The 19399-nt window shown below is 45.3% G+C and overlaps 1 protein-coding gene and 1 long non-coding RNA gene across 7 annotated transcripts in view; one reads left to right on the top strand and one right to left on the bottom strand.

Annotated features, from left to right (window-relative positions):
• Positions 1–19399, top strand: part of LOC130295803 (uncharacterized) — a 73921-nt gene that overhangs the window by 19129 nt on the left and 35393 nt on the right. The window lies entirely within an intron of this gene.
• Positions 1–19399, bottom strand: part of ARHGEF2 (Rho/Rac guanine nucleotide exchange factor 2) — a 157062-nt gene that overhangs the window by 14609 nt on the left and 123054 nt on the right. For 5 of the 6 annotated variants that reach the window (XM_056546930.1, XM_056546928.1, XM_056546929.1 and 2 more), the window contains one exon: positions 9934–10096. In XM_056546930.1, coding sequence (XP_056402905.1) covers positions 9934–10096 — 163 coding nt within the window. Of the gene's footprint in view, positions 1–9933; positions 10097–10699; positions 10952–19399 lie in introns of those variants that run through there. The other variant, XM_056546931.1, reaches the window with a different exon arrangement.

Genomic DNA, 19399 nt, shown 5'->3' on the forward strand with positions numbered 1-19399 from the left:
TGCCTCATATGAGGAGATCCTACACGGGCCTGCTTCATATAAGGAGATACAACATGGTCGTGCTTCATTTGAGGAGATATTACACAGGCCTGCTTCATGTGAGGAGATATACACAGCCTGCCTCATTTAAAGACCTACAACACAGGCCTGTCTGAAGATACAAAGCAGGCCTGCCTCATGTGAAGAGATACAACATCGTGGGGGGAGTTTTCCTCCGCTTCCTCCTAGTATATTGTTTTTTCCTATTATATTGTCCAATCTTCGTTTTATCTAACACAAAGAAGGTTTGCTCGAAATCAACTTTGTTGTTAAAATTAACACACAAAAAGATTTTTGTATATTTTAACAAAAAAAGTTATTCTGTAGCAAACAAAGTGTATTTTATAATTATTACAAGAAATCTCTTCTCTACAAGGAAAAATAACTTTCTCCAATAGGTGTCAGTGGAGAACAAAGCACTCTTTTTCCCATGGAGCATTGCATTTCTTATAAAGGCTCCATACACCAGTTTTGTCATATAATTCATGGACTATGTTCTATATGGTGAAGACATGTAGGAGTCTCCTGACAATAGGTTAATTTGAGGGGTTTACCCTTCTGAACCTCCCATCTCTGCAATATCCCTGGTGTTATTGTCCCATGTGTTCTCCTTTACTTAGAAACAACATAGACAGTCCAATTTAGGAGCAAGTAACAAATATTAAATGTTTACAAGTCATGAGTTCTCTGTGCCTATTGGCATTCTGTGAAATTCCCTTAAAGGGTTACAAACTGTTCCGAATGCTGGAGCCGACACCAGGAGCTCGTGACGTCACGCCCCGCTCCCTCAATGCAAGTCTATGGGAGGAGGCGTGACGGCTGTCACGCCCCCTCCCATAGACTTGCATTGAGGGGGTGGGGTGTGACATCATAAGGGGGCGAGGTTATGACATCACAAGCTCACGGCTCAAGCGTTCGGAACAGTTTGTTCCAAACGCTGAGCAGCGGAGTACCCCTTTAATCCTTCAACCCAAAAGATCAGACAATGCTTGACCAGAACCAGACGACAGAGCAAAGAGAACATAGTCTAGTTCCTCAGCCCTGTGCACACTTGCTGCTTTTGTCAATGACAAAAGTTAAGATTTCTAATATCCACGTAATGACAAACGAGTGAATACTTTGAAAATGCAAACATAAAAATGGTGATATTTTGATCTCTGAATTCCAAAAATATCAAGGTAGCAACGTGCGTTCAACAACAAATTCCACACAAAAGTCAATGTATGGCTCAGAGCAACAGGCGAGAATATGAAACAAAGATTACATAACCAACACAGCGATACAAGAAACAGGGAGCTGGCATGTCGAGTCGGCACTGATGGGATTTACACTCCACCGCAGCTGACCGACAGCGCAGATGTTGTCTGTCGGAGCACAAGGAAGCTATTAAGGGTGATGGCCACGCAGCTGCTGAGAATGGGCCCTGAGCACAGGTGGGGACAGCTGCACAGTGGAAGGATAGAGGATGAAGATAGGGGTCCTGAGTAACCAGATATGGGGCTTCTATAAGCCTTTATAATCACTATAGCCTTGATGGATACTGACCAATTGACCCCAACCAAGATTTAAAGTGAATATGTCGCCTAGAATTTTTTTTTTTTTTTAAGAATTAGAGTATTTAAAATACTGAAGTATGTTTTGTTTTGTTTTATTCTGATTATATCCTGTATTATACCCCAGAGCTGTACTCACTATTCTGCTGGTGAGGTCACAGTGTATATACATTACATTACTTATCCTGCACTGATCCTGAGTTATATCCTGTATTATACTCCAGAGCTGTACTCACTATTCTGCTGGTGAGGTCACAGTGTATATACATTACATTACTTATCCTGCACTGATCCTGAGTTATTTCCTGTACTATACTCCAGAGCTGTACTCACTATTCTGCTGGTGAGATCACTGTGTACATACATTACATTACTTATCCTGTACTAATCCTGAGTTATATCCTGTACTATACTCCAGAGCTGTACTCACTATTCTGCTGGTGGGGTCACTGTGTACATACATTACATTACTTATCCTGTACTAATCCTGAGTTATATCCTGTATTATACTCCAGAGCTGTACTCACTATTCTGCTGGTGAGGTCACTGTGTGCATACATTACATTACTGATCCTGAGTTATATCTTATATTATACTCCAGAGCTGTACTCACTATTCTGCTGGTGAGGTCACTGTGTACATACATTACATTACTTATCCTGTACTGATCTTGAGTTATATCTTGTATTATACTCCAGAGCTGTACTCACTATTCTGCTGGTGAGGTCACTGTGTACATACATTACATTACTTATCCTGTACTGATCCTGAGTTATATCCTGCATTATACTCCAGAGCTGTACTCACTATTCTGCTGGTGGGGTCACTGTGTACATACATTACATTACATATCCTGTACTGATCCTGAGTTATATCCTGTATTATACTCCAGAGCTGTACTCACTAATCTGCTGGTGAGGTCACTGTGTACATACATTACATTACTGATCCTGTACTGATCCTGAGTTATATCTTATATTATACTCCAGAGCTGTACTCACTATTCTGCTGGTGGGGTCACTGTGTACATACATTACATTACTTATCCTGTACTGATCCAGAGTTATATCCTGTATTATACTCCAGAGCTGTACTCACTATTCTGCTGGTGAGGTCACTGTGTACATACATTACATTACTTATCCTGTACTGATCCTGAGTTATATCCTGTATTATACTCCAGAGCTGTACTCACTATTCTGCTGGTGAGGTCACTGTGTACATACATTACATTACTGATCCTGTACTGATCCTGAGTTATATCCTGTATTATACTCCAGAGCTGTACTCACTATTCTGCTGGTGCGGTCACTGTGTACATACATTACATTACTTATCCTGTACTGATCCTGAGTTATACCCTGTATTATACTCCAGAGCTGTACTCACTATTCTGCTGGTGGGGTCACTGTGTACATACATTACTTATCCTGTACTGATCCTGAGTTATATCCTGTATTATACTCCAGAGCGGCACTCACTATTCTGCTGGTGGGGTCACTGTGTACATACATTACTTATCCTGTACTGATCCTGAGTTATATCCTGTATTGCACTGCATGTGGGCAGACACTCCCTACCAGTTCAGAGGAGTTCCCATAATGCAGGGGACATGTATATCAGATGCTTATACAATGAAGTGAATACAGCCAGGACTCTCTCTATGCAGACACTGCACCAGCACAAAATGCTGGAAGATTTCAGCTCCAAATGACTTATTTCCCACGGAAAATCCTACATTTCATGAATTGATTTATTTGATATTTTTGTTTGTTTTTGCTGTGATTGAGAGGACTTAGGTCTATGGCTTTACTTCTCTGACAACGAGAGGATCCTGTATGTGGAATTGCACAGGGATTAGAGGGTCCAGTCAAAGGTAACGGTCTAATCTGGAATTAGAAGTCATTGGGTTTTTGTGGTCTTGTTATCCAGGATAAATAAACGGTGACGAGAGGAAATCCCCCTGCAGCCCCCCAGTATTTACCGTATAAACCTCCCATTACTACTCTGAATGAGATGTGTATTTTGCATTGGATCTGGCCCGGAGGCTGAACACATCAAACACCAGGGGAGGAAGTCTGCGGTAATTAGTATCGCTGTAGGGGGGATGGCAGAACGTACACTCGTATTAAGGGGGTCCTATGGGAAGTCAGGGGAGGGGGGCACTAAATAAGCAGATTAATTTGTAAAAGGATAGAACTCATTTAACCGCTTAATTCCTTACGCTGCAGATCAACACCAATGCAATGGAGACGGCAGCCTAAGAAAAATACTGCTAGTAAACCAGTGTTTTCCAAAGAGTGTGCCTCCAGCTGTTGCAAAACTACAACTTTCAGCATGCTCTCCGGGCATACTGGGAGTTGCAGTTTTACAACAGCTGGAGGCACACTGTTTGAAAAACATTGTAGTAGGACATTGGTTTGACAGTCTGGCAAGTGCTTAAAGGAGATATCCAGTGATGAAAAACGTATCCTTTAGGATAGGGGATAAGTTTCAGATCGCGGGGGGTCTGACTGCTGGGGCCCCCCACGATCTCCTGTATGGCACCCCGACAGCCCGCAGGAAGGGGGTGTGTTGACCACCACACGAAGCGGCAGCTGACACCCCCCCTTCAATACAACTCTATGGCAGAGCCGGAGCGCTGCCTTCGGCAATCTCCGGCTTTGCTATAGCGTTGTATTGAGGGGGCGTGTCAGCCGACGCTTTTGTGCGGTGGTCGACACCCACTATCTGGCCAGCGAGCCGGGGCTCCGTACAGGAGATCGCGGGGGGGCCCCAGCGGTCGGACCCCCCGCGATCTCAAACTTATCCTCTATCCTTAGGATAGGGGATAGGTTTTTCACCACTGGACTACCCCTTTAACTTGGTTTCCAAATGAGAATGGAGTTCCAGAATAACAAGGACATGTTCACATGACCGAAAGTGTGCAGAATGTCCGCCCGGATAACACAGGTGCACATTTCACAAGGTTTCAGCTAGGACCGCTCAGAAATGTGCCACCTCTTAGACAGCAATGCCTTTCCGAATGGAATCCGCAGATAAAATAGACATGTCTATTCTTTTCTGCAGACGCCGGAATCAGGGTTTCCACTGCAGAAACATCTGCCGCGAAAATTCTGCCGTGTGCACTGTGCAGCAGAATCCCTTGGAAATCAATGGGACTCTGCTGCAGTGGAATTCTGCTCAGAAATCCTGCCATGTAAACATTGCCTTACGGGGAAAAAGCCCCAACTTTTTAGATACTCATTAGGGAGGCTTGAGGTTACCTTACTTAACAAATATAATAGGAAACGATGATAAGAAGTAGAGTAAAAGAACGGAGCACTGACCGGTACTTGAAGGAGAAAATTCTTTATTCCTGCGGGTACATTGTGTGCGGGGAAGCGGACTGCCGGGAACGACTTCGGGCAAAGCCCGAAGTCGTTCCCGGCATTCCGCTCCCCCGCACACGATGTACCCGCAGGATTCCTGATTTAGTTCTGAACGCTGGGTGACGTCACTAGGGGCCGTGGTTGTGACATCACGACCCTCGCTGACTGCACCGAGCGTTCGGAAAAAAATGTTCCAGACGCTGGAGCAATGGAGTACCCCTTTTTAAAGTGATTATTATTATTTTTTTTTAGCCAAAAACTATTGATGGTCTATACACAGGTTAGGCTATCAATAGTTGATCAGCGGGTTGTAGCAACCGGCAATCTCGCTGGACGACACTGCTGCGGTACCCGAATGCCTCAACTCTGTAAATTGTAGTGGTGGCACAGAGTTACCGCATCAAAGTGAATGCCCCTAGATCTTAGATAAAGATGGACTTTGGGACCATTTTACATGGAGATCAGTCTGTCAGGATCCTATGTATAGGAACTGTAATATAATGTATTTCTCATCTGTAACACTACAGCTAATTGAGAAGATGTGAATTGTGAACTGTATTGCAGATCTGCCAGCCATATGTAACATTAATATATTCCAGGAGGATGGAGGGGGGGGGGGGGGGGGGGGGTATGCAGACACATTTTTGGAAATGTACTCATGCCCACAGAACAGCATGTTCTGAAAAAAATCCCACGTTGGCAGAGATGACTCCCAGCGTCTCCACGTCTGCTTCTCTGTGGAGATGGTTTGACTGAGAAAGAACACTTCAGATTTCCCTCATGGTCACAAAGGAAAGTCTCAAACGAAAAGCAATAAGGCAGGAGATTAAAGGGGTACTCTGGTGGAATTATTATATATATATATATATATATATATATATTTTTTTTTTTTTTTAAATCAACTGGTGCCACAAAGTTAAACAGATTTGTAAATTCTATATAAAAATCTTAACCCTTCCAGTACCCTTTAGCTGCTGTATGCTCCAAAAGAAGTTGTGTAGTTCTTTCCAGTCTGACCACACTGCTCTCTGCTGACACCTCTGTCCGTATCAGGAACTGTCCGGAGCAGGAGAGGTTTACTATGGTGATTTGCTTGAACTCTGGACAGTTCCTGATATGGACAGAGGTGTCAGCAGAGAGCACTGTGGTCAGACTGAAAATAATTCCAGAAATACAACTTCCTCTGTAGTATACAGCAGCTCATAAGTACTGGAAGGATTAAGATTTTTATATAGAAGTAATTTACAAATCTGTAGGGTTGATATCAGTTAAAAGGGTTATCCAGTAACCTAGCCCCTGTCCCCCGCAGCTCCCGTTCAGCTCTTTCTGATGCCTGATTTTCTTTCTCCTTTCTGCTTCCTAGACAAGGTCTTGGTGCAGGACCTGCCCCCTTAGCCGGGACACCTCTGTGGCCAGTGATTGACTGAGCCGGCAACTCCTGCAACGATCGCTCGTTTTGGAAGCAGGAAAACGATAGAAGATCGGGGGACTGGATGGACTCGAACTGGAGCTGCAGGGGACCGGGGCTAGGTAAGTATAGTTTTTTTTTTTTTTTTTTCTTTTTCTATTTCTTCCCCTGCCCCAGCACCATATTATTTTCTCAAAAAAAAAAAAAAAACACTGGATACCCCCTTTAAAGTCTATACTGTTCCTTATCTCTTAGACCAGTGCTCCCCAGTGATTGCTGTCAGAGCATGCTGATACTTGTAGTTTTCCAACTGCTATAGGACCTCAAGTTGGGGGAACACTTTCCAAGAGCCTTTAATACTTAGGTATTATAGTCACAATGACTCATATGTAGAAGGATTTAAGGCCATCATACACGTTAGTAATGTGTTGGCTGGACCCATTTTCCAGAACAATCAGGTATGTTGCCTTTAACTGCCCAAGTCAGGAGGGTCCTGAACAGAAATCAGTGGGTTAGGCCGACAAATATCTAATATGTATGACCAGCGTTAGCCATTTACCATATAGACACTTAGTCTATGCTGACAAATACTATACATATACTGTACATTGGCCTCAATAATAACCCAGTATGCTGTAAGTGCCCGTCACTTAGTGAAGTGTGATAACTTTTTAGATCTATAAAGATATATGAAGAATCTTAGATGTAGAACCATAAGAGTTAATAATGAATCTTTACTTGAAGCCTATGGTGTGTAATGTCTCAGAACCGCACATTACTAAATCTCCATCATGGTTGAATGCACTGACGTCATTGACATGTGATGGAACATTTCCAGAACCCTGCGGTTGGACTACAGATTCAAGAAATATTCAGAACAGTAATCTATAAGCTCTGCAGCAGGAGTCATAGGAATCAACCGGGAAACGATCAGCCCCAGCATGCATGCAAGAGTGGGCACTGCAGTATATGCCTTCTACAATGCATTGGTGTTTATGAGACATATGAGGCATTTCCCAGCAGTGGTGTTAATGTCGGATTTTTTTGGCCAGCTGCCGTCCTGTATCGAATGACTGCAGCCAGATGGAACGCGAAACCCGATCTATCGCATGCAGAGGACGGCCAGCATCAAAGAGACAATTACTCATAGATCGACCCACAAATGAGAGTGCCAGTCATAAATGTGCCGCCAGATACTGTCTGTGTGCACTATGTACCTGCTCATTGTGGTCCTGAATTAACTGTAGGAACAGGATTCCTACATTGCAGCAACCTGAATGCACCCATGTTCCCTTTCTGACATCCATGTTCCCTATCTGAAACCTTTGGTCCCTTCTTGACACCCATATCCCCATGCCAGCAGAAACATGGCAGACTCCACCTATTCATGTCCCTTTCGGATGTACATACAGTCATGGCCGTAAATGTTGGCACCTCTGAAATTTTTCAGGAAAATAAAGTATTTCTCACAGAAAAGGATTGCAGTAACACATGTTTTGCTATACAGATGTTTATTCCCTTTGTGTGTATTGGAACTAAACCAAAAAAAAGGAGGAAAAAAGCTAATTGGACATAATGTCACCAAACTCCAAAAATGGTCTGGACAAAATTATTGGCACCCTAAACCTAATATTTGGAAAAAATAACTGAAATCAGTCACTTCCTATAACCATCAATAAGCTTCTTACACCTCTCAGCCGGAATCTTGGACCACTCTTCCATTGCAAACTGCTCAAGGTTTCTCTTATTGGAAGGCACCTTTTCCCAAGAGCAATTTTAAGATCTCTCCACAGGGGTGCTGGGTGCTTCTTGACTTGCTTTTTGTCCTGCTGGAAGACCCAAGATCTCGGATGCAAACCCAGCTTTCTGACACTGGACTGTACAGTGCGACCCAAAATCCGTTGGTAATCCTCAGATTTCATGATGTCTTGTACACATTCAAGGCCCCCACTGCCAGAGGCATCAAAACAACCCCAAAACATCATTGACCTCCACCATATTTCACTGTACTGTGTTATTTTCTTTGTAGGCCTCATTCCGTTTTCGGTAAACAGTAGAATGATGCGCTTTACCAAAAAGCTCTATCTTGGTCTCATCTGTCCACAAGACGTTTTCCCAGAAGGATTTTGGCTTACTCAAGCTCATTTTGTCAAAATTTAGTCTTGCTATTTTATGTCTCTGTGTCAGCTGTGGGATCCTCCTGGGTCTCCTCCATAGTGGGGTCCTCCTGGGTCTCCTTCATAGTGGGGTCCTCCTGGGTCTCCTCCATAGCGTTTCATTTAAATGTCGACAGTTCACGCTGACACTGATGCTCTCTGAGCCTGCAGGACACTTTTAATATGTTTGGAACTTGTTTGGAGCTGCTTATCCACCATCCGGACTATCCTGCGTTGACACCTTTCATCAAACTTTCTCTTCTGTCCATTCCCAGGGAGATTAGCTACAGTGCCATGGATAGCAAACTTCTTGATAATGTTGCGCACTGTGGACAAAGGCAAATCTAGATCTCTGGAGATGGACTTGTAACCTTGAGATTGTTGATATTTTTCCACAATTTTGGTTCTCAAGTCCTCAGACAGTTCTCTTCTCCTCTTTCTGTTGTCCATGCTTAGTGTGGCACACACAGACACACAATGCCAAGACTAAGTGAACCTCTCTCCTTTCTATTTGCTTTCAGGTGTGATTTTTATATTGCCCCAGGTGAGTATAAAGGAGCATCACATGCTTAAAAAAAATCTTATCTATCCACAAATTTGAAAGGGTGCCAATAATTTTGTCCAGCCCATTTATGGAGTTTGGTGACATTATGTCCAATTAGTTTTTTTCCTCATTTTTTGGTTTAGTTCCAATACACACAAAGGGAATAAACATGTGTATAGCAAAACATGTGTTACTGCAATCCTTTTCTGTGAGAGATCCTTCATTATTTTGAAAAATTTCAGGGGTGCCAACATTTACGGCCATGACTGTAGGTCACCCCAGCTCAAGACAGGACAGATTTAGTAAAGATCAGCTGGCTGGAGTTCCCCCTAAATGTCTGCACAACAGAGTTTATATGTAGATGTGGTCAGACAGGCAGCTCATATTTATTGAAATTTTTATTCATAGAAGCCAGATTTACTCATAGCAACGCACCTTAAGATAACATAATGTAGGCGGCAAGCAGGCACCAGTGACATCGACTAACATCTGTGCCCAGTGGCAGGTGGGCGCCGGCGTCTTTGCCCTTTCCACATAACAGTCCTGGTAGATTTAACTATTGCCTGCCTGCATTGTCTGCCCCTTTCTGATAAATGTTCCAGTCTTGTTGCCTGTAGAGATCCTCGTGGCTCGCCTACTCAGTGCTGCAACTCCCACATATGGAGAAATTCCTTACAGACACATAACACTGCCTGGTGGATACTCTTATCTCAAGGTATAGTGACTGAGTGCTAATGGGCTTGTCAAAGAGGACTCTGGGTATTTTATATTAATAGCCTATTATGTTTATGTTATTAGGGGACCCCAAGATTTCAAGAGGTCGGTTGACATTATTACATTATAAGAGGGTTCACATACTTACTAGGACATATAAGAGCCTCCTTTGCTGTGATGCTTTTGCTACAGACAAAACACATTGTGGTCCCAGACACTGTGATGGTGGTGAAGAGGTGGCCATTAGTGTAGCGGGTGTCCTTTTCCTTGGCGTCCTTTTCTCTTTCCTTCATTTTCTCTTTTTCTTTATTCTGTTTAGAGAAGAGACAAACAGGTCAGTGGATAATCCCTGATCTCAGAACAACAACGATCCCTCCTGCCATAGGTCAGTGGACAATGCCTGATCTCAGAACAACCACGATCCCTCCTGCCATAGGGCAGTGGATAATTCCTGATCTCAGAACAACCACGATCCCTCCTGCCATAGGGCAGTGGATAATTCCTGATCTCAGAACAACCACGATCCCTCCTGCCATAGGGCAGTGGACAATGCCTGATCTCAGAACAACCACGATCCCTCCTGCCATAGGGTAGTGGACAATGCCTGATCTCAGAACAACCACGATCCCTCCTGCCATAGGTCAGTGGATAATCCACAATCCCATATTATTCATGATCCCTTCCACAAACTGTGAGTAGACCAGCCATGATCATCTATGGTCCCTCTCACCACAGGTCAGTGGACAATCTGATCCTAAAAAAATGATGATCCTCTCACCACAGGTCAATGGAGGATCCCATATTATCCATGATTCTTTCCACCAAAAGCCATACCTGATCCCATTATCCCTCCCGCCATCGCCTGAGCCGAAAGGTCACATCCCAAAATCGCAGCTTGTGTAGGGTGAACCTACCAGTCCCAATGCTCCCCGCTCGGTCTGTCGCTTGGCCCTCCAGGTCATGGTCTGGAGCTTGCGAGGGGACACCTCTCCCCTGGCAGGGCCGTGTATGGAGGGGCTGCGGAGACTGTGCTGGTGCTGCATCCCTGGGTAAATGCTGCATTATCCACCAACACGATAGATTCCTGAAATATCTCTGTGCTCACTAGTTTTCTATGTATAACCATGACAACCATCAACGGAGCCAGGAGCCTCCCTCATCTACTAACATCACTGTGGAGATGGAGAGGTGCGACTGTCACCAACTTCACGAGAGAACACACTGGCAGTGTATCTAAGCCCGGTTTGTGCGATACTATCTGCTGAACTGCTAGTATGTGTGATACCATGTGCTGACACAGTATAATTACAGAACAGATTTTCCCTTTATATAAGGAGGATGGGTGTTATAGTCTCGTATTGCCTATGTTAGACAAGGCTCTGCAGATAGCAGCCATTACTATGTAAGATGCCCAGGGAGACTTGGTGGCCATATTGATTTTCCCACCAGTAAGCAGATCCTGAGATTTCATGGGTAATAAAGTGAATTTGCTGAGACGAGGGTTCAGGGGTCTCTAAAGACTCATCACATGAATTTACAGGAAGCTAAACCAGGAATCCTCCATTCACAGGAGGGGGCGGTGAATCACGTATCGCATCCTGTCACCTTATAAATTCCTCTGGTCACTGTTTAACCATTTCGTCAGGATGTATCACAGGACACTAATACTGAAGGCTTAGTGCCCTATGATGTCACCCACGTACTATATACCAGTGGGTTGCACAACTACAATTCTCAGCATGCCCTGACAGTGGTATGTGATATACTGTATGACCACAGCTGGCCGCCTGTAGTTCATCGTTGGGTAATATCTTGCGGAGGGAGTGGGGTTTCCGGGTGACACAAGTCTTCCTGTTAGTGTGCAACTACAACCCCCACTGCGACTCTCCGCGGCTTCTCCTTACTCACCACTTTCTGAAAAACAAACTTGTCAACCTTTATTTAAGTATCTAAGACCAATGCTGTATGCTGGGACTTGTAGTGTTGCACTAGCTGAGAGCCACAGATAGGAGACAGTTCTTTAAACGAGTTAAGCAGGCCATACACCGTACACAAGTTTTTGCTGAATCCACCTATTTTATCAGAACAACTAGCCATCTAATGTGTATGGGGGCCTGCCGACTCCACCCTGAAAGTAAATGTCAGAGAGGAGTTGGGTGGCCCCCATGCATTTTAGAGAAAGGACTGGGCATGTTGGATATAAACTACCTAATCTTTTTTATCTTGGGGATTTTAGCGGCCACCAAGAAGTCAGGAAGGACAGAGGTGTCTCACAATGTCTTTGTCCACTCTCCATTGACAGCACATGGACACTCAGTTGAGCTGAGCATGTATTTGTATGCAGGACTCAGGAGTTGCTTGGCTGAAGATGGTCAAGATCCAGGCCTACTCAACTGCTAAGTGTTTGGAACAAACTGTTCCGAATGCTGTAGCCGGGAGCTCGTGATGTATAGCCCCGCCCCCTCAATGCAAGTCTATGGGAGGGGGTGTGACGGATGTCATGCCCCCTCCCAGACTTGCATTGAGGGGGGCGGGGCGTGACGTCATGAGGTGCGGGGCTATGACGTCACGAGCTCCCGACACCGGCTCCAGCGTTCGTAACAGTTTGTTCCAAACGCTGAGCAGCGGAGTACCCCTTTAAAAATGACGAGGGGGTCATCCACCCACACTTCCATCTAGTCCCCCTTTAGTTTGAATAAAGAACCTTGCATGGTGTCATTACTTTGTTATTCCTCCTGTAAATATATTAATAAGTTGTCGACCTGCGTGTTACCAGCCCTTTTATTAGTAGGGGTGTTCTCTTGAATGCCTTGGTGTTCAAAATGGCCGCCTCTATACAATTTATATCATTGTTTAAAATTTCTTCGGAAAAAATAATCCTGGACTCAAACCAAGGTGGATGATTTTTCCTCATTCCCTTGAGGCTGTTATTATTAGTAATGTGCTTTTGTTAGGGCCGCCTGGCACTGAGCTCATTCTCCGCTTCCTGTGCTGCGTCCTGCAGATTACACCGACAAGAAAACACAGACTACGTCCAGTCCGCTCATCACCCACCTACACTATATAATGGGACTTAGACTAGAGGGACTACTATACAGTGTAAGCAATAAATATCCGAAGCTTTAAGGGCCCCGCTGTCCACCACACACTGCTCTGCTTACACTCTTAAAGGGAGACTCTGTTTAAAATGTAAAGGGCTAAAACTCCATCTTTATGTCCTGAGTGTAAGCGCTCCTTGTTGTTACAGTTCATTTTCTTAATCTATCATACAGAGAAAGGAAAAAATTCTGGCACCGCTAGTATGGAGTTGCTCTTATTACAGAACTTAGAAGATTCAATAAATGCAGGCACAGTAGAAGATAAGGATAGTGCACTCACCACCACTTGTCAGTAGAAAATCCAGGCTTTATTCAACATGAACATAGATACACATCCAAACGGACACACATGGAGCAGCTGTGGACAGGTGAGGCGGGGGGCATGCACAGGGGCGGCAACATGTTTTGCCGTAAGGGCCAGAGGAAGCGCCTTTTGTGCGCGAAACTTGTTGCAGTAGCGCAAGACTTGTAGCAGTAGCATGAAACTTGTAGCAGTAGCGTGAAACTTGTTACAGTAGCGCAAAACTTGTTGCAGTAGTGCAAAACTTGTTGCAGTAGCGCGAAACTTGTAGCAGTAGTGCGAAACTTGTTACTGTAGCAGTAGCGCAAAACTTGTTGCAGTAGTTTGAAACTTGTTGCAGTAGCGCCAAACTTGTTGCAGTAGCTCTGTCAGTTCTCAGGTTCAAGTGGTCTTGTGACTACTAAGCCCCTCCCAGAATGGGATGGGGACAAGTCAGTGAAGCATCATGAGAGCGAACAGTAACATTACAGTAGATTGTACATCTGATACCCAGTGGTTTCTGTCACCACAAACATCTTCATTTGTCGCAAATGAACAACATTTTGCTCAATTCGTCACCATTTAAAAAAATCAGTATAGGAGGGAGATCTGTTTAAAAGGCATTACAGCTGTTTACGAACAAAACCACTTAATACAAGCTGGAATGGGATAAAATAGAAAAAAATATCCTTACATACCTAAGTTTGCTGTCTAGATTGAAATATTATAACAAATACTCAGCTGTAAAATTTGCCCTATTCAATGGTGCTGATCTGTGTGGCTGCCTGCGCAAATTCCACACCAAGAAGGTAAAATGCTTTTTATTTCATGATGTGGATTTTAAGTATTGCGCAATCAATAGGGTGCAGAGTTGAACGCTATATGTGAACTTACCCTTAAAGGGGTACTCTGCTGCTCGTGACATCATAGCCCTGTCCCCCCATGACGTCACAACCCGCCCCCTCAATGCAAGTCTATGGGAGGGGGCGTGGCGGAATCCGGAGGAAAGTGTCCACTCAGAAATTCCATTGCAGCAGAGTCCTATTGTTTTCAATGTGATACTGCTGCACCATGCACACAGCAGAATTTCCGATCTCTGCCAAAATAATTGACATGTCTATTCTTCTGCTCGGAAATGCATTGCCGTCTATGGACACAATGCGTTTCCGAGTGGTCCCAGCGCTCTGTACATGGCCATACTCCATTGTAATGAGGCCGGTTCCCCATGACTGACAGCGAATGGGGGCCTCACACAATTATACAAGCTTTAGGTCAGACGGGATGTACAGTATACATTAGGCTAGGGTTGTATAAAGATGTCGGATTATAAGATTTTGAGGAGTTGGGTCTTGTGACATGAAATCCCAAAACCAAATAGGAAATCCTAGCTCAACTCATTTGAATATGTAAATGTGTCATTGACTCTGCTGATTTGGATACAAATCCCTGTCTGTGAGGACGCGGGATTAACGCCTGCCGCACATCCCCAGAGAGCTCTACAGAAAGCAACCGCCCAGCCAGCAGAGCTTACAATCTAATGCGGGTTGGCTAAACCCAATGCAGACATTATTAGTAAATATATCCCCCTCCCCATCCTGCAATGTTTTACATAACGTATATTCTATGCATAGACATCACGTCACCTCGGTGGTTAGGTTCTCCCGGAGCTGTATACTTTAGGCTTCTCGTATTTCACCTGTAACAATTAACGTCTACATAGGTGTCGCCGATTTCTGTAATTACCCTTAATACATCTCTGGCCTTAGCAAACATTGCCGGAGGTCCGCGGGTGTGTGAGGGTGGCTGTCAGGTGGTACGATGGTTTGTGGCGAGGGGTGGGCAGGTAGATAATAACTGGGCATGGCGCAGTGTGATGACACCAGCCTCTAGCAACAGCTGGCGGGGATCGGGAGGAGCTGAAACCTCAGAGGGATTTACTGGCATCCGCAGCAAGATAAACCGTACGACGCGGTGCCAGACACCCACAAGATACAACATATAGATGTATACGGTGGAATTACACACATAATAATGTGCTGAATCATCTATATCAGGCCTATAGCAGGTGTACCAGGGCTTTCCGGGGCTGGTTCTGAGGAATCAGCTCGACGGCTGCCCCGATGTGACCTGTTTCCTCCGGGTCTCGCCATGAGGCTGAGAGGGTCTAGAGCCAAGGTACTTTAGTGCCTCGGGGAGTGGTGACCCCGAGGTGCCGAAACTCACTGGGAGTATTGGCTCACTGAGATGAAGCACTGGCACCATGATCTCTTCACCTTTGTGGCACTCACCTCTTGATTCCCAGCCTTCTGGCTAGGATCAGAGAAATTTTTATAGATCCTGCCGCACATTCACTTATTTATTTATTTTTGTCTCACTGTGTCACTTTTTGCGTGTTGTGTGTCCACAGGATTTGTCAGGATGCGGTAGCCCTTCTGGGTGTCCCTCCTGGCAGTCTAGGAGAGGTGTGTGTGGCCATTAGGTGCAAACACCCTGAGTACTCCTGCTTTGGCAGGGTACCGACCGTTATCGGCTCTGCGGGCAGATACCTTGGCTGACGCCAAGGGGGATGCCGGGAGCATTTGTGGTCCCTTAGTAGCTTCAGCGAAAAGGGACATTGAACCTGGAACCTCGCAGGTACCTTTTGGTCCGGAGGCGAAGGGTAAGGTTTGTTGGGGGCCTCTCTCCTAACGGAGAAGGGCTTGCGGTAGACCGCATCCTTTGTGCATGTTTTTTTAGTGTAACACATTTGCACTTTTTCTTGCACTTTGGGTGATTACACTTGGCTCTTAGATATAAAAAAAAATAATCAATCTATATCAGGCCTAGTCCATTTTGTTGGTCTTTATGAATTCGGTGATTCCGGTGCCTCTGTGAGGACATTTGGCCCTAGGCAATGTATATGACTAATATAGGTCCAGTCTATAGTAATGGTGGGTGCAGTAGTCATGTATAATTCTGCTGAATAAAGCGCTTTTGCCGGTTATGTTCAGGGTAACACCGATCTCGCTTCCCTGTCACAATGCACAGCTATGACTCACAGTTTTGCACCACATCCTGATATCCCTGAGGCCGCGTTCACATGAGAATAATATGGTCACATTTTTAATCGTTATAACGGTTGCAAGTCCCAACCTGACCGCGGGTCTCATGACGGCATCATAGATCACTAGGACTCTTCCAGCTCTGGTCTGGGTCGGGTCAGGAGTATGGATCAACCGATATTGATTTTTTCTAGGGCCGATACCAATAATCTGTGGAGGTTAAGGCCGATAGCCGATATTCCGATATAAGTTATCGGCTATTTATCTCCATCCCGCAACCCCCCCCCCCCACGGCGACGTCACTGCAGATCATTGATTTAAAGCGGGGCGCTTTAAATCAATGAACTACAGCGGCTTTTGCGGTACCATAGACTGCCGCCGCCACCCGCCTCTCTCCCACTGCCTGTCCTGGGGTCCTCCTGAGTCCTACCACCGCCGCTGAAACCCCCCCCCCCCCCCGCCTATCCTCTGCCCAGAGACCGCCGCCGCCCGCTTCTCTCCCCCTGACGGTCCTTAGTCCAACCACTGCCGCAGCCCCATTGCCTCCCCCATTCCCGGTTTTATAATTACCTGTTCCCGGGGTCCACGCTACTTCTGGCTCCGGCGGCATCCTGAGCTGTAACTGTGCACACTGACGTTGCGTTGAGGACGTCACTCGTCATTGCGCAGTGCACAGCGTAACACAGGATGCTGCAGGAGCCAGAAGTTGCGCGGACCCCGGGAACAGGTAATTATAAAACCGAGGATGGGGGAGGCAATGGGGCAGCGGCGGTCTCTGGTCTCTTGAATATCGGCTGATAATATCGGCCAAACCGATAATCGGTCGGTCCCTCGTCAGGAGTTGCATCCATGGTACGAATACAAACGTGTCAGTAATTTTACTCATCTTATTTGATCAGTCCTGCGTCCCAAAAACTACAACTTCCAAAAGCTGTGACAGGATGGGACATTATGGACCCAAACCTCCAGTTGCACAGTGCACTTATGACAACACTTCCTGTGTTCTGCAAATTCAGTGCAGTCATAGGTACATGAGTGTCCACCCAAAACAGCCCGTATTTTAGCATTTGGTCGGTTTCCATCAGAATAGTGTTGCTAAAACTGTGGCAAAACTACAACTCTCATCATGCTCTGAGAGACGAAGGCTCTCAGGGCATGAGGAGAGTTGTAGTTTTGCCAAAGCTGAAGAGCCACAGGTTACGAAACACTGCATAAGGGTGCGTTCCCACACAGCGTATACGCAGCGCAAAATTTACAGCAGCAGCGGGAAATACCCTGCGTATTCCTTGCTCACTATAAACACAGGGCTTTCCGGCGGTGTGTAGTGAGTTTTAGAGGCAGGCCGTGTGCCGGCGTGACTGTGACGCGCGGCTCCGCCTCCAAAACTCACTGCACACATAGTGCTGCCACCGGAAAGGAGTGAGCAAGGAATACGCAGCATATTTTCCACTGCTACCGTAAATTTTGCACAGCGTGAAATACGCTGCGTATACGCCGTGTGGGAACGCACCCTTAAAGGGGTTATTAAGGAATAGATATTCCAAAAACGGCACCACACCTTGGCTCCATTCACTGCATTGGAAATTAACTGCAGTACCACACACAACCTGAGGACAGGTGTGGTGCTGATTTTGGAAGAAATCAGCTGTGTCTCTTACACGACTAACACAAACAGTAACAACCCCTAATAAAAAATCATAATCTCTATTTTCAACATTTGCTTTGGTTAATGTATCCAAAACAATGTTGCAAAAACCAGTAGAACAAGAAGTTAGTGTTATCATGGGGACATATCAACGTTTTTTAATAAGTAAGGTATTAAGAGTACTCATGGGCATTTTACATACATTTAAGTATTTTTCCTATAAAAGAAGTTTGCGCCCTCCTGCAACCTTATCTTTATAATTCTTTTTGCCCTACGTTACATAACCAACCTTCTCTGGTTCCATCGAGCCGTGACGATTAATGAGATTACGGGACGTGTAGTTGCTAAATATCTGCCCGAAAGATCTGCTATACGAGACAACTTGTACTTTAGGACTATGTTGTGTTTTTCTTGGGTGTGAGGGCACAGGGACATTTATAAAAAGAACAAGTTTCCATAAGACCAAGGTTCCCATTTAAGGGCTGACCAGTGTCAGGACCGCTGACTGGATGAGGCTGGAGCTGAACACGGTCCTTATAATGGACTTCGTCCATGGATGTATACAGTCACCAATGGGCTTCTCCTATATGAAATCAGTGGATGCATGTGCAGTATATTACCGCAAATACATGTGACCGTACTGGTTATGCAACCACAGCTCCATCCAGACACAACAACTCCTGCGTCTGAGGAGCTAACGCTCCAATTTCTCTGCCTCGGGCACGTAGACAGCAGAACAGAGAGGAAACCAGAGCTCCTGCAGGAAATCCTACAAAAACAGAGCAAACTGCTGTGACTAGAAGATCCTGCTCACCCTTCAGAGCCTGGAAGTGGGTGTAGCTATAAGGCAGTGGGCCCCAAACTGTGGACCTCCAGATGTTGCAAAACTACAACTCCCAGCATGCCCAGACAGCCAACATGGGTTTAGCTATAAGGAAGTGGTCTTTAAATTGTGGACCTCCAGATGTAGCAAAACTACAACTCTCAGGATTCCCGGCAGCCAATATGGATGTAGCCATAAGGCAGTGGTTTTCAAACTGTGGACCTTCAGAAGTTGCAAAACTACAACTCTTAGCATGTCCTGACAGCCAGCGTGTAGGCCAACGTGGGTGTAGTTTTAAGGTAGGGGCCCTGAAACTGTGGACCTCCAGATGTTACAAAACTACAACTTGCTGCATACCTGGACAGCCAACTTGTAGGCCAACGTGGGTTTAGCTTTAAGGCAGTGGTCTCCAAACTGTGGACCTCCAGGTGCTGCAAAACTATAGCTATTAGCATGCTAGGAGTTGTAGTTTTGCAACATCTGGAGGTCTACAGTTTGGAGACTACTGCCTTTATGGCTATAATTCTATAAAGTTTAGCAGTCATGACTGGTGCTTGAGAAGGCCCTGAAGAACCCTCTGCTGCATAAGAAAACACCAGGCTCCTGTATGAAGAAATGCAAACCAATCACCAGTGAATTAGACAAGTTCTGGTCTTCCAATGGCAGCACGTGATGAGGGAAAGAAGGAACGGGCATGTTAGTTTTTAATTGCCTGATCCTTACGTTC

This window comes from Hyla sarda, chromosome 11 (genome assembly GCF_029499605.1).
Source record: "Hyla sarda isolate aHylSar1 chromosome 11, aHylSar1.hap1, whole genome shotgun sequence".
In the NCBI taxonomy this organism is placed as follows: domain Eukaryota; kingdom Metazoa; phylum Chordata; class Amphibia; order Anura; family Hylidae; genus Hyla; species Hyla sarda.